Source organism: Scardinius erythrophthalmus (genome assembly GCF_964197995.2).
Source record: "Scardinius erythrophthalmus genome assembly, chromosome: 25".
Lineage (NCBI taxonomy): Eukaryota > Metazoa > Chordata > Actinopteri > Cypriniformes > Leuciscidae > Scardinius > Scardinius erythrophthalmus.
In genome coordinates this window covers 20,686,672-20,702,943 of record NC_138245.1, presented here as the reverse complement: position 1 = coordinate 20,702,943, position 16,272 = coordinate 20,686,672, and the positions used below count along the sequence as shown (strand labels likewise).

Here is a 16,272-nt window from a genome sequence, read left to right as displayed (position 1 = left end):
ATAAAGTATTTAAGGCACACTACCGTTCAAAAATTTGGGTCAAAAGTCTCTTTGATCAAAAATACAGTAAAAACAGTAATATTGTGAAATATTATTGCCATTTAAAATAAATTTTATTTTAATACATTTTAAAATGTAATTTATTCCTGTGATTCCTGTGTAATTTAGAAATGTAAAATAGAAAGTTCAAAAGAACAGTATGTATTTGAAATATAAATTATTTGTATCAGTGTAAAAGTCTCAATTTAAGGCATCCTAGCTGAATAAATGAATTTTTTTATCCCAAACTTTTGAATGGCAGCGTATGTGAAAAATACTTTTCAAAAAAAGCTAACCCTGAGTAAATATTCACCCAAGTAAAAAGTGTGACAACCAGCCCCAGTCTCCACTTTATCTTTTTCTTTGTCGCTCTCGTTCATTCTAGCATTTTTATCACATCCAGTTACCTTTCCTTCATCATTTTACTGTTCTTGTAGGAGTGTACAGTACATGACTTTTTATCATCTGAAACCCATCAATTCCACCCATTGTGCAAACACAATTGCGACATATAATTACGATAAATGTTTTTTTTCCAAAGCCAAGTACTTACCGCAAACCCTGTGAATGACTGAATTATTGTTTTGTGACAATGTTGTGTTGCCACCTGTAACTTATTCCCAGTATAACTCTCAGTTAGAGACCACAAGGTTTCTAAACCAGCCACCCTTTTTTAGGATCATATCAGAGACACGTCCAGGGTTGAGTTTGTTTAAATACAAGGATGTGTCTCGGAAATCCTGATCACGTTGCCAAAGGACTCGACTTCCACTTGAGCAGCATGTGCCAGCCTGAGTGTTCAAGCTCAAAATCAAACAATAAACCTTCCCAATAAAGTAAACACATCATTGTAATGTACCCTGTATGACATTTCGAATGTGTTTTTAGGCCTGTGCTGAATTCACCCACCTCCATTTCCCATGGAGCATTTGCATACGGTAGCAAAGTTCAAAGCTCACGAGATATTATTTCCTTGTGACTGTCCGAAAGTTCTGCATCATCAGCAGTTCAGTGAAGCACAAGGTTAACCGATTTCACCCAGGATGTCCCCGATGGAAAATCCTGTGGAATTAGTCGGAAATATTGGCTTCTTTTTTTTTTACTACCTCCTTTTTTATCTTTTACAGGAAAGACACGAATGAATCCATTGATACTTACCGTAAATCGTTTTTTTTTTTAAAAAGAAAGACTGGCTTCTGTAATTCAACAAATATGTATTTGTACTCCTTCAGTCCTCATACATACTGATCCTGGTTCAATTTGTAACTAAGAATGACAGGTGCAGTTTACCCTAAAGATGTAATGAAGCGATTATGTTTCTGTTGTGCAAGGTTGCTTTTACTGTACTGAGGTCAGATGGGTACTGTGTCCTAGCCGGTCAGGTTTACATAACTAGCCATAAATGTGATTGTCAAGCCATAGAGAAATGATAAGATAGTGCCCTCAGCCTGTTATTTCCATCTGGAAATACTGTTGTGTGTGTCATCTCAGCAAAAGACGGCACAAAGTGAAACAGAGCGGGCTGGAAGAGTGGCAGGAGGTTCAGCATTGGCACTGAGATCAAAGGTCAGATCAGAAGACTAACACACAAGCAGAGAGAAACAACACAGGAAGATAGAGAAGAAAAAGAAGAGCAAAAAATCAAGAAGTTTCGTGTCATTTTGAGGTGGATTTGAATACAGCCATGATCTATTATGTTTCTTTTCTTCAACTATGCCTCAAAACTTGAAGAGGACTAAATAATTTTCAAGGTATCTTTAATACCGGATCTACTGGAACTGTGCCATCTGGATCTTTACGTCTTATATCCTCTTGCATGGTAAAGAAACCCGTGCCAGCGCTGAAATGCTGAATTTCCGTCAGAGGACATGGAATGTGCCCAGCGTGTCAACATTCCCAGAGGTTCCAGGTGGAATGCTGATCCACTACAGTCCTCTGAATGAGCTTCCTCGGATTCATGCCCACAGGGCTCACGCTACGGGGTTGGTGGCCGCCCGCGTGCAGCGCTTCGAAGCTGTGGACGCACCACCTCCCAACCCCAAGCCAGTAGCTACACCGACCCCTCCTAACAGCCCCACGAATCCACCGGGAGATACTAAACAAGGCATCAAGGTAATGCTGCAGAATGCAGGCTTAATATCAGTGTCAAATCATCTGGTTCAGGAGAAGATGCGGTTTATTTTCTCAGTAAAAAATATCAGGTAACCTAGAAAAATATACAAATGTGGAAACATCTAAATTGCTGTTTTAAATCAATTTATAATATTATATTATATTATATTATATTATATTATATTATATTATATTATATTATATTATTTAATACAAAGTAATTTCATAAAGGTCAGATAGAAAAATCTCATTAAAGTCTCTTTAAATTGCATGTTTCCATCTTTTACGGTGAAACTGGTCTGTTGTCTTACTGGAATATACAGTAAATCCAAATGAGCTATATAAAATATAGCCGTATAATATATGTATGTTTTTATAATGCATATAAAATATAAAACCAACCTATCACTTGCAGGTAATTCTGTTATATTCTGCTTTCCCCCCGGATATATCAGATACCATTTTGTCCTCAGATTATCATTATAGTTTTTTTGTGTGATTTATGATTAATATGAAATATACCACTTTTATGTTGCAATTCCCTTTATCATCATTAGGTCCTTAACCTTTGTGGGAAACTGAAACTTAAACTATCTTGCTCTCTTTATGCAGTATCTTATGATTAGAGGTGTGTTTTACTGGGGACATCTTGGTAAATGTGTAACCATGTACAGAAGCACCTGGAATGTTTAATGCTTGTGGCCTAAGTGTTTCCTTATTTCTTTATGTGTAAAATGTGCCTCGTTTTCTCCTCATCTAACGTATTTATTTAAGGAGGTACATTGTGGATGTTCTGCAAGCAATATTGCATCAGCAAAAGTGTTTTTACACAAAAAAAAGAAAAAAAAATGGTTGAATTTGAATAGTTTGAATAGTTTAAACTTAAATAACAAGATATTTAGAAATAAAAAAGCACTAAATAGCACTAATATCCCCCTCAGCAGATGTATCCCAATAAGATTTGACAGGAAGAAAGAAAGCTCAGGAGAGTTTTTCCCGTCTTGCTTTCTTTTACCTGATCTTAATGGTGGTTTTGGACAGTTCAGAGAGACTCTCTGCAAAATGCAAATTTGGACGTTATGCAAATTAGCACCTAATTAGTCACAGTCACTTAAGTCACCTTTGGATTTGTTACAAAGTGAAGAATTGTGTGCTGTGCTTTAGAAGACAGGACCCCAAATGTGTTTATATTCACAGTGCATATTTAACACTTTATCGACCATCTATCCTTAAAGGGACAGTTCACTCAAAAATCTAATTCTGTGGTCATTTACTCACCCTTCATGTTGTTTCAAAAACAACGTTTTTATTCTGTGGAACACAAAATAAGTTATTTTGAAGGATGTTTTGCCCATTCAGTGAAAGTCAATGGAGTTTCAGGAGTCATATAGGTTTAGAACAACATGAGATTGAGTACATTTTTGGATGAACTTTTATGCATTATATTACTTTTATTTTTATGCAGAAACAACAATAAGAAAGCCATTTGTAGTGTCACCGTGACACTGTTTGAGCATCCCAATAGCAACACTGGCTCAACCCATGGCCAGTTTGTCTTACCAAACTGATTAGGAAAATATATTTAATTATTTTTGCACATTTAAACCAGCACATTAATCGTCATGTACTATATAGCAAATTTCAACTGCTAGATATTGTCAAAAAATGTAAACTATCTATAAAATTGGGATATTTAGTACATCCTACTTTACTTGCATACATAGTACATTAATGTAAAGCAATAGAAACTGCCTGATTTACTTTATTTCATTGCAAAATGTAACTATATTATCACCTAGCTCTTTGGATATGTAAGATTGTCCAACTTTATCCGTATACATACGAGTAGGGTGATATATACTATATAGAAAATAGCTCTAATCTACTAAATGTGACTATAAGGTGTGAAGATATTAAGATATTATAAACATTAATATCACCATTTTCTGTAAAACTACTTTGAAACAACGTAAAAATGACTAAATGACTTGACTCGTACGTTGCCCAGCATTGAAAATCCCTTTCACCGCTTGCATTCACAGCAGATGTGCAATAAACGTTGTTTTGCAGTCAGCTCATGTCGCTGTTGATTTTAAAGCGAGCCGCTGCTAGGATCAGTTGTTTGAGGTAGCTGAGGTAGCAGAAGGAGCTCCTCCTCCCCTGCTCCTTTCCCCTCTCTTCCTGTTCACACAATAGGAGGGCAGGATTCTGCAGTTACTATGACACCCGGCCAGCCCTCCTCAGCAATGCAGCGTTCTACCGTTCAGTCCTCTCAGCCTCCTTCAGGTTCACTCGCACGCACGTATACGCGCAAGCCGACGAGCCTGTAGAAGTGGATTTAAATGCATTAGTCCTTTGACATCAATGTAGCTTTTGTGAGGGTGCAGGAGGGAAGCAGGTTGTAGGAGATTGAATCTGGGCGCAGCATGGGCCTGGCTCTCTTTTGATGCCGTGCAATGCTGTGGACTGCCTTGGAAATGCCTCTGACATCTACGGTGAGCTTATTATCGCTTGTCTTCTGTGTTTGACACTTAGGCTTTATCTGCATGGTTCAACCTTTTTGTAATCAAATATGAATGGTCAGCGACTGCCTGTCTGGGAATTAATGGGGGGAACAATTTTGCCTGCAGCCGCAGCGCTTGCATTACTGAATTCTCCATCTCTTTATAAATATAAGAAATGTTATGGGTTCATCAAGCATATTGGCTTGTTTTAAAAGGGATTTTATCAGTGAATAAGCCAAAATCGACTTTTTCTCTGATAACTCTTGGAAATATAACATCTTCAAATGCTGGCTGGGTGCAATGTTGACTTTGTGTTCCTCAGAGAGAAACTAGCCAAACAAATGAGTCAAACAGGTTCTTCGGATGGGCATAGACCAAGACAATTAGCTTGTCATATTTGAAGGATGACTTTAATTAGTTTTCTGCAACCAGGATGGTCTGTCATATGCAGCAAGTAGGGGAGCATTGATTGATCAGTGCTGTTCAGAAATCAGAAATCTGGTGAGTGAATTTATCTGATCAGAGCAAAAAGCTAAGAGCATATTGACTTGAGCTAGAATTGTTTATCGATTTGGGTAAGCAACAAATTGGCTTTTGGCACAAAACATTCTGCCTGTTCAGAAAAATTGGCATTGTCCCAGAACATTGACGAATGAATTGACCTGAAGATCTTCAAGATCTTTCTCTGATGAAAAATGCAAGGTTTGTTTTTAACCCATTGTAATTGCATTTTCCACTGAAAAGAAAGGCATCATCAGAACACAATGTCCAAGTAATGAGCCCCAAGGGACATTGAGTGGCTTTCCCCACTACACTCATGCATTCTTCATTTCTCTCCATTGTCGTGAACAGGGAAAAGCCTTTCCCCTGTTTTCCGAGACATGCCTTGCCTCTTTTCCTGTTGTTGCCGAAGGGTTCCTCTCGCTCGCTCGGGTCAAAGGGTTCGCTAATTCTTGTCAGTCAAGTCTCTAATGCTTCAACCTTTCTGTGCGGAGAATGTTGGCAAAACCCACATGGCCTTTTCACCTGTTGACAGCTGAATATGCTCCCTAAGGTCAACAAAGTTTTTTTTACCCATCTTCAGGTGAAAGATGTCCCTGAATGTACAGAGATGGTCTGAGAACAGACCTGTCGTTGTTTATGTATAAATGTCCTGAGTGTTTTGTGTTGAGTGTTTCCATACTTTAGCCCGAAGACTTCACAAAGTTTGCTGCTTTGACTTCTTGTCAAAGTTTGTATGACAGATGCATTTCCTCTGTGACTATTGTTGCATTGTGTTTTGTGTTGAGTGTTTCCATACTTTAGCCCGAAGACTTCACAAAGTTTGCTGCTTTGACTTCTTGTCAAAGTTTGTATGACAGATGCATTTCCTCTGTGACTATTGTTGCATTGTTGGACAATTCAGCTTGCCCATGCTAAGTTTGCTGCTCTAAAAGTACGAATAAAATAGTTTAATATGCAACATTTCTGTCAGTGTTTTTTTACTTTTTTCTTTCAGAAAGCAATAAGAGGTTAATTTGTGTCAGAGATAAATTAAGTACTTCAAGTGTGTAAATAATCAAACAAAAAATATAGTTTTAAAGTTAGTTTAATATAGTTTTTTAAATTATAATACTTTTTTAATATTTTAATTATAGAATCAATAATAACAATATATATATATATATATATATATGAAGAGTTCAGATGCAAAAGCTTCTAAGTGCCATCTGACTTAAATGACAATTCATAGATCATTTTCATTGCCATTTAAGTGAAATTACTGAACTAAAATATACAAACTTGATAAAAATGATCATTCTAGAAGAAAATTTCAGATGGCACTTAGAGGCTTTTGCATCTGAACTCTTCATATATATATATATATATATATATATATATATATATATATATATATATATATTATATATATATTCTCTTTTGTGTTTTTTTGTCCTTCAACTCTTATGAGGGGTCCAGGGTCACCCCAGCCCCCGCCTCAATTCAAACATTGTTCTGTGTTTACCTTTACTTTTTCTCATTGCCTCTCTTTTTCTATCTCTCTCTCACTTTCTGTCTGTGACAGGGTCAAGCGCGTCGGCGAAAGAACATGCCGGAGTTTCTGGGTGAGGCCAGCGTCCCCAATCAAGACTCCTTATCCCAGTTGAGCGGTTCTCTCCCTGGATCTATAATGGGTACAGACCGCTGGAGGAACCGCGCTGCCAGCCGTTTCAGTGGCCTCTTCAGTTCCAAGGTCAGCATCTGTGAGCTTCCAAGGGTTGTTTTACATTCGCAAGGCACTTTCTCATATGCAAAACAAGCACTTACATATTCTTGGCAAGCTTTTTGCATTTCACACTTGAGCGAGTGTTTAACCACTAAGGAAGAGATATCAATTTGTCAAAGTATTGCTCCACTTAACAGTGGACCAAAAACAGGAAAATGTACAAGTAGACCTTTCCTATAAGTCCACACTCAGGTTTTCCTCACGTGCAGGGACCTTTGGTGTGTTTTTGTTTGCATGCCCTAGAGATTTAGGTTGGTTGCGTAGGGAGTGTAAACTTGGGGGCAAAGCTCAGGCCGGGACCTCTTCCTCTCTGTGACTCTTGTAAAAATCCCATATAATAGCTTGACGTTGGTCCGGTATGGACAACAATGCCTGCTTGGGGGTGGCGATGGCTTGTGAGATCATTAAATGTGTCTTGAGATTTACTCCATGCTGCAAACAATACACCATAGTGTTAAAATAATATGAGTAATCATTTTGTGTCTAATATTAAACATAACACATATGAGGTAAAATAAAGACATACTTTTCCAATTGTTCTTATTTTGAATAGCTGATGTTATGCTTGGGATGCACAATACTGTATATCAGTACCATATCATTATCAGATTATATTAAAAATGTAATTTATCTGTCAATATTGAATATTTAATTTATGATGCTATTTTTTGCTTTATCTAATGCTCACTTGAATTTAGTCCATTATTCAACCATTTTCATACTGTACATTACAATGGTGTGATGTCTAAATTCACATAAACAATTGTTTTATTCTTGGTTTATTTAAACAAAATAGTTAATAATCATTAATAGACTTTTAATGATTCATTATTTTATTTTATTTCCGCTTTATTTAATAATTAAATTTCTCTTCTCAGGAGTGTGATCGTGCGGAACAGCTGCAAAGTAAGCTATACTCATACACTATGTTCGGATTACCCAAGATGCCACCGCAGCTCTCGTTCCACAGAGACTCATGGGAAGAGGAGCCCAACCTGGAGCTAGAAGAAAGCTGGAAGCAACTTTTGGAGAATCCTGAGGTAAACACAGAGCATTGCTTTGAGAATTTTTATATAGATCAATTAGGATGTTATAACCCATAATACATGCTGGATTAACGTTATCTGACTTTATGTGCAATGATAAACCTGTCAGATTAATGACCATAATCAGTTATGGTTTTATAACTTCAGTTTTTTTCATTGATGTTTTTGTGTTAGGTCTTTGCAGTGTCATGGAGGTGGATGTTTTATTGCTCTTGTCATGATCGGTTTTGTAAGAGTAACCAAAGTAACAAAACAGTGAATTTTTTTGTAATTATTAAGCAAAGTCTACACCACACTCTTTTTTCAGATCACTCCCAAGACAAGCAGAATATACTAACAACGACCCAACAATGAAATCCTTTTTTTTTTTTACTACACATTATCATTATCACTCTATTTCTTATTATCAGTGTTGAAAACAGTTGTGCTGTGAGACATTTTTTCTGGATTATTTGATGAATATAAAGTTTAAAAGAACAGCATTTATTTAAAAAAAATCTTTTGTAACTGGGTGGATTTTATACATTTTGTTTTTAAATGTTTAATTTTTGTCTTGTAGATTTTAACCAGACGTCAATGCCATCAGCAAGAGGCCATATGGGAACTGCTGCAGACAGAGTCAGACTACATCAAGAAACTGCACGTCATTACCGATGTAAGAACCTGCTGATAAATTCATTAGCACCGTCCTTGTATAATCTGTGTAAATATGTGATAATGCCATTGAAATAGGTCTCATGGTTTTCAACCATGTCCATATGAGTAATTTACAATAGTAATATTTTTTAGTGCTATTTTGACTGTAGCATTTATGGTACTTTTATGTGACTTGTGACCGTTTAGATCTGACACTTTATAGCACGATATAATCACACATTCTCTTCCTCTTTCACCAGCTGTTTCTATGTGGCCTGCTGAACCTTCAGGAGAGTGGTGTACTGAGTGAAGTCGAACCTGTGCGTCTTTTCAGTAACATTCAGGACATTGTGCAGCTGCATACATCCCTGTGGGCTGAGGTCATGTTGCCAGCACTAGAGAAAGCCAGACAGAACAGAACCGTGCTCAACCCCACTGAACTCCATCAGGGTTTCAGTACTGTAAGTGTGCACAATATCTCACACAGGAGACACTAGTATTTTCACTTCCATTTTTTTAAGACTTAAAAACTTAAGATCTGTAAATTTCATTGACCTGATTACATTTTTGTATGCAGTTTGGTTTCAGATTCAAGCCCTATATCCATTACTGCATGGAAGAAGAGGGCTGTATGGAGTACATGCGCTCTTTACTGAAAGACAATGAGCTCTTCAGAATATATGTAACTGTGAGTAATTATTATCATCCATATCCGGTTGCTCTTTAACCTTTGAGGGATTTAGTCTGGCGGAAAATATAAAGGCACCTCTGATGGTTTATTGTATATGAGAGAGATATATGAGAGTTCTTTAGCATAATAACCTGTATTGTAACAGCACCCTCATTATGACTGAGTGATTTCCTCATGGTCTGCTTGTGCTGTGATTGTATGTTTATGATTGTTCACCAAATGAGACTTTCAATAAACTTTTCCATCCTGTAGTGGGCAGAAACTCATAAACAGTGCAACCGGCTGAAGCTGACAGACATGTTGGTGAAGCCTCATCAAAGACTCACTAAATACCCACTGCTACTCAAGAGCGTGCTGAAAAAGACTGATGACCCGCCAACTCGTGAGGCCATTAACAGAATGGTAAGAGATTAAATCTTTCAATTTTTTTTTTAAATAGAACACATGTGCACATTATTCAGTAGCATATAATTGATTTGAATGTTTTTTTACAATAGTGTATTAATGCCACTGGAATTGCCAATCAATGCCAAATTGAATGAAATTAACTATAATATTATGAAATAGCGAAAACAAATAGATAGAATAAGTTAACACAATTTTTTTTAAAGAATATATGTATAGTATAAATATACTGTGGGGTTCAAAAGTCTAAGGCCACATTTAAATTCTTGAATAGAGAAAAAAAAATCTAGGAGTTTAAACTCAGTTTAAATTATATTATTATATTACATTATTGCAGAATAAATATTTTAGATATACTTCTATCCCTCAATCAATTCTCCAAACCACTTATCCTTTGTAGGGTTGTGGCAAGATATTCTTAAACCTATTTTTGATTCAACTTCTCAAGCAAATTGTTATGCTAATAAAAATATTAAAACATTAAAACATATATAAACATTTTGAACTCTACTGCACTGTATTTAGGGTAAAAATATATTTATTTTTTCATTATTATACTATATTGAATAATATTTTTTTGGTCAGGTGGCTGCTGTTGAATGCTTCATTAACAGTGTGGACTCAGAAATGAGACAAAGGGAGGAAAAACAGAAGCTGGCTGCCATCGCTGGACGTATAGAGGCGTATGAGTCCGTCGAGGGGGCCAGTGAGGAAGTGGAGAGGGTGAGACACTGAGGCTTTCGTATGTCGTTTATATGAGATCTTGTATCTTGGGTGTATTTTGTCATTTACTGAAAAAAAAACAAGTTGCAACTCCATTACCTGCTTGATGTCTCTATAATCATCCATCATGCATTGATCCTTCAGATCCTCAGGGAATATAATAACTTTGACCTGACCGCTCCAGTGATGGGCGCCCCACCTGAAGAAACCCGTCAACTGTTCTTAGAGGGAGCGCTGAAGATGAGGGAGGGGAAAGAGAGCAGGGTACGATTTCTTGTTTTTATTTCTTAAAACAGAGTCAGCATTTCTGAGTGCACTTTAGTAAGAAATAGATTTTTAACTTACAGCCAATAGTTGTCTAAAAGCTTCTCACCGGTCTCCATTACCTCCTGTTTCCGACAGATGGATGTGTACGGTTTCCTGTTCACTGACGTCTTGTTGATTACTAAGCCGGTGAAGCGTGTGGAGAAAGTGAAGGTGATCCGGCAGCCTCTCGTCATCCATAACGTAGTGTGCCGAGAGCTGAAAGACCCAGGAAGCTTCCTCCTTATCTACCTCAATGAGTTTCGCTGTGCAGTGGCCTCCTATTGCTTTCAGGCCAACAGTGGCACTCAGGGCCGCAGCTGGATTGAGGCCATCCACAACGCACAGGTATTAGAATTAAATAACACACTGCAAACGTTTGCTTACTAATGGTTGGTTTCTTAAAACCATTGGGTTTGTTTCCTAGTTTTAATATGAAGAGTTTTTCCATGCAGAACCAGCTTCAGAGACTTCGCTCCGAGGCCCAGAGAGATGACACAGATGACAGAGATGAGGATGAGACGGAAAGCAGCATGTCCACCTCCAGCTCTCCATCACTACAGCACAGAGACCCTTTAGACAAGAGGTACTGTTTATAAATGATTCCTTATATACTGTATTGAGACTGTATATAGATTATTCATGTAGGCATTAGCAATGGCAAGAACATGGGTTCATATCCAGTGTTGGGGAAAGTTACTTTGAAAAGTAATGCATTACAATATTGTGTTACTCCCTTAAAAAGTAACTAAGTTACTTAGTTACTTTTTAAGAAAAGTAATGCGTTACTTTTGCGTTTTTATTTTTGGGCAAATGTAAAGGCCCTTTTACACCAAAATTTAAATAATAAGGCTGAAAGAAATGCAAATTCACTCCTGTGAAGAGTGAAGAGTGCGCAGCTCAAACAAACCTTTCAGCTGTGCAGCCATTCTGTATTGCAGACGAAGATTTAACACTTCCTTCACCAATAAAAAAATCTAAAGTCATTTTTGCTTATGGTTTAACTGAAGCATCGAAGGTCAGCAGCCTTCATTTAAAGTCAATAAAGTGAGATTAAATGCATACAAATATTTGTTTTATTTAACATATTTAATTATTGGAGGTTTGCGATTTTGTATTTCACTGATTTGATTCATTTAGAGGAATACAGAATCTTTTATTGTGCATGTGAGATTAGAAAATGCATACTCACATTTAGTCTAGATCTACAATAACCATCATGTTTAGACAGCGCACACTAATTTTTCTCAACATGGAGATGAGATCTGTCAGTAAATAAATGGGAAAACAAAGCAACTTGTGTTACTTATTTGAAAAAGTAAAGTAACTCTGTAAATGTAAAAGTAATGCGTTACTTGAGAAAAGTAATCTGATTACGGAACCCGAGTTACTTTTAATGCGTTACCCCCAACACTGTTCATATCCAACGGAATGCAAAAATTGCACAATACATTTTGTAAAAGAGCAAAGTACATCAAGCACTCTGATAAATATCAATTTTCTTTTCCAAAAGCCTCTCTCCTTCACCAAGTCACTCCGATGGCTCCACAGAAACCCTCTCCGTGGCTGCCATGGAAGAAGCGGATGAGGTCGGGTCCTTGTCGACTGTTCAGGCTGCATCGTTAAAAAATCCCCTGCTGTCTGATTCTTCAAGCCTGCGGGATTCCTACTCTACTACTCTAGACAGCAAAACTCTGGAAGGTCTGGGTGATTTGGTCACAACAGACTTGGATGCAGAGAGTCGCTCTCTTTCTATAGACAGTGCGTATGGAACTCTCTCACCTCAGTCCCTGATCACAGAACTTGATTTAAAGAGATCGGTTTGCCAGAGCGAGGGAGAGGAGACTGATCCTGGGGAGGAAGAAGAGGGATTTGAGGATGATGAAGATGGTGACGAGGAGGATTCAATAACCTGGAATGGCTCCCAGATTACTGTAAACGAGTCCTACGTTTTAGACCATGACCATGCGAACAATGAGGAGCTCAGGCAGAAGAATGACTTTTCTGGGATGTCTCAGGTCATGGGTTGTCGTTCCCAAACGCTGCGGCGCCGTTCGCCCGTCCAGCCCCGCCCAGACTACTTGCAGCACTTTACCCTCAGGTCACGCTCCGAAGATGACCTCCTTCAATGCCTCACCGGTCCTCTCCGCCCCTCTGGCAGGAACAATGTAAGCAAGAGCTTGACACATCTTGCCAAACAGACGTCTCAAAGCTCTGAGTTATTCCAGATGGACGAGGAAGGCCTCCGCGAGGATCCAAAAGCATTGTCGAGCAAACTGACGAGCACTCTTAGGAGAGCAGAGGCCAGGCATGTGCAAAGGACCCTCAGCTGCCCCAATGGCCAGGCAGACTGTGAGATTACAGAGATTGAGACACTCCCCTCTGGTGGTCTGGAGGAAAAGAGTGATTTGGTGCTTTCCCAGCAGCCACATCAGCAGCATAAAAAACTGACTGTGGCTCAGTTACACAGGATACGTGCTACCATGGTGCTCAATTCAACACTGACAGCATCGTAAGTCTACAATCACTCTTAATGTTTCACACATTTAGGTCATGCTTAACTCCAATTAAGAGTTCAAATATATTTGTATATTTATAATGCATATAAAAATATTTTTCATAAATACGTGTTCAGAAATTCATAATACCTGTTATATATTTATATTTATTTTACACAAAGATAATGAAGCCTAATTGAGGTTTTAGTTTTTTGGTGACTATTTCAGAATCATTCTCCCCCAGTCTTCAGTAGCTTATGGAGCCCCTAAAGGGACATGATGGTGGAAAAATATATATTTCAATGCTTCTTCGCAAGAATATTATTTTCCATCACCATGTTCCTTTAGGGGCTCCATAGTAGCTTGTTGTAATATGAATAATAATAATTATCATTACAGTAATGGAAAAATATACATTTAAATATTGTCATTTTAAAGTACACTACCATTCAAACGTTTGGTGATGATTTGATCCAAAATACTGTAAAAACAATAATATTATGAAATATTATTACAGTTTAAAATTATTGATTACTATTTTAAACTTTTTTTAAAAAAATATATTTTATTCCTGTGATGGCAAAGCTAAATTTTCAGCAACCATTAGTCCAGTCTTCAGTGTCACATGATCCTTAAGAAATCATTCTAATATGCTGAGTTGCTGCTCAAGAAAATTCTTATTTATCAATGTAGAAAAGGTTGTGCAGCATAACTTTTTTTTTTTTTTTTTTTGTGGAAACCGTTATAAATTTTCCGGGATTCTTTGATGAATAGAAAGTTCAAAAGAACAACATATATTTTAAATAGAAATCTTTGTAACATTCTACAGTAAATGTATTTACTGTCACTTTTGATCAATTTAATGCATCCTTGCTGAAAAAACAACAACTTTTGAACAGTAGTTTGCATTTGTAAAGTACTATTTGTTAGTATTTGTTGTTTTCACTACTGTATTGAGAATAAAACTCATGAAAGTCATGAAAAGGTCCTAAAATATAATGCAAAAGTTTATAGTTTCAGTCGTGTATCCACAAGCAAGTTGCAATTAAAACAAGCCGCTTAGTCCTTGTCTTTCTTCATCAACTGCACATGGCAATTTAGCCATTCCCATAAAGTTGCTATCAAGAGATTTCAACAATTGTACCCCCCAAAATCACTAATAGCTTGCTGACAGATTGTTCCTGCGGGTTGCCCCTCATTGTCCAGACATGTCCTCTTCATTGTTAATGTGTGGCACATTATTAGCTGTCACTGTGGACTCATTAGAAGACAATGTGCTCTTCTGATATAGCTTTTAATTGGGCGAGGACACAGTAATCTCAGTCTGATCTCAGGCACAGGACAGCCAAACCCCTATTGTCTAGCCGTCTGTGGGAAACTGGCATTTCAACATCCAGGGGCTTTTGTCCCTAGTGTGTTTTATCTAATAATCTCAGTCTCCACCCAGAGTTATTAGAGAATTTGAACTTCAGACAGAATGACTGCATCTAGAATACTGATTTTTCCATGTATTGTATCTATTTTTACCTAATGGAGGGTCTCTAATTGTTCCTTGATGTTTTAGTGAAGGATTTGGTGTTACGAAATGCTAGAATTGTTACCAGCCGCTTTATAGAGAAGATCACATTGCAGATGTATTATTAATTTGCTATTTTTATTAACCCTATTCTGCTTTTTCTGCCTCTAGGGAAGTTTAATGTTTGAGTAAATGAAGCTGATGCCATTAGCTGGTCTATTGGTGGGACTTAAACCATTTCTTTGGTCCAAGACTACATCTACGAAAACGTGTACCCATGGGGACATACAACTCAGTGACAGGAAGAGGTCCAGGGAGAACGCTGTGGAACTCTCAGTTAAAAGCCATGACCATAATTCAGTAATTTAATATTAACTATAAAGTTGAAGGGTCATACATACAAAGACTGTCTGACAATGAATAAAAGTGACTTGAGTTAATCAATTTTTATTTAACGATGCAACAGTCAGGGCTTTTGCAGAGTAAAAGGCACAGAAAAAAAAATCATGTTCTTTCTAACTTCTAATGTGTACTTCATGCATTACTGCCCTGTGGAGGTATGTTATCACACACAAAAAAGTATGAATATAAAGCACTCTTAATCCTAGAATGAATTGTTTGATGGACAGAAAAATCATTTAACCTCTGAGTCCTAAGGGCTTTTTGCTAGATGAAATAGCTCCTGAAACACCTAAAATAGATTGACTATTTTAGGTTGTAGTAATTTACTGAATCACACTTGTGAAAAAAAAAAAAATGAAATAAAAGAACAACTGTGGACTACTTTTGCTTCAAACGCCACAATAAAAATCAACTTGCATGCATTTGTTTTTTTCCAGTGTTCTGTAAATATGGTATTTATTGAACCTGCTTTGTTTTGTAGAAAATATACTTATTGTTGATGCCTTTTGATTGTTATGTCCCTTTTTGGCACTGTCTCTAATTTGTCTTTTGACATCATAATAAGGGCTGAATCCATGTCTTGGATTTGATCAGTTTACATATGTATGTATCTTCAATATTTACAGGTTACCAATTTGCACAATGCTCTCAAAAGAAAGAAAAAAACCCCACAAACTTCTAATTAAAATACTTCAAATGACAAATCCACTAGCAAAATGTGTCTATTTTGCTTATTTGCAAAACTGAATGGATGATTTAATGTATTGTTAATGGGAAGATATTCCATAAATGGACGTCACAACTCACAACAACAAGTGTCTCATAGTGACTGCACCGAGTAATCCTATGTTTATGTCCTTACAGCACATCTGTGTCTCAACTTTATCATGATTTTAATAGCTTTAGTTATGTGCAGGTTTTCTTTTCTGTAATCTTTGCTAGCAGCATGGTTTTGCAGAACGGGATCCAATAATTGCAAAGTTTACTTAATCCAGAAGGTGGCAGCAAAGATCTACTTTTTTTATATATTAAATCTTTGACTTTATTTGTTGTTTGTACAGCTGATGGAAAAATATGTGGTCATGCAACTTAACTCATTTTTCCATCATCTTCTTCATTTTTATGTAAACC

General features: G+C 37.0%; 1 protein-coding gene across 4 annotated transcripts in view; it reads left to right on the top strand.

The window, feature by feature from the left end:
• plekhg5a (pleckstrin homology domain containing, family G (with RhoGef domain) member 5a) overlaps positions 1-15,948 on the top strand; it is a gene marked incomplete at its 3' end in the record, with an annotated part of 42,894 nt that extends 26,946 nt beyond the window's left edge. For 3 of the 4 annotated variants that reach the window (XM_081357382.1, XM_081357380.1, XM_081357383.1), the window contains 12 exons: positions 6,721-6,888; positions 7,800-7,961; positions 8,527-8,622; positions 8,864-9,064; positions 9,181-9,291; positions 9,547-9,696; positions 10,285-10,422; positions 10,567-10,686; positions 10,825-11,073; positions 11,181-11,311; positions 12,239-13,237; positions 14,911-15,948. In XM_081357382.1, the coding sequence (XP_081213508.1) occupies positions 6,721-6,888; positions 7,800-7,961; positions 8,527-8,622; positions 8,864-9,064; positions 9,181-9,291; positions 9,547-9,696; positions 10,285-10,422; positions 10,567-10,686; positions 10,825-11,073; positions 11,181-11,311; positions 12,239-13,237; positions 14,911-14,920 (2,535 nt within the window). Of the gene's footprint in view, positions 1-6,720; positions 6,889-7,799; positions 7,962-8,526; positions 8,623-8,863; positions 9,065-9,180; positions 9,292-9,546; positions 9,697-10,284; positions 10,423-10,566; positions 10,687-10,824; positions 11,074-11,180; positions 11,312-12,238; positions 13,242-14,910 lie in introns of those variants that run through there. The other variant, XM_081357381.1, reaches the window with a different exon arrangement.
• Between the last annotated feature and the right edge of the window lie 324 nt (positions 15,949-16,272).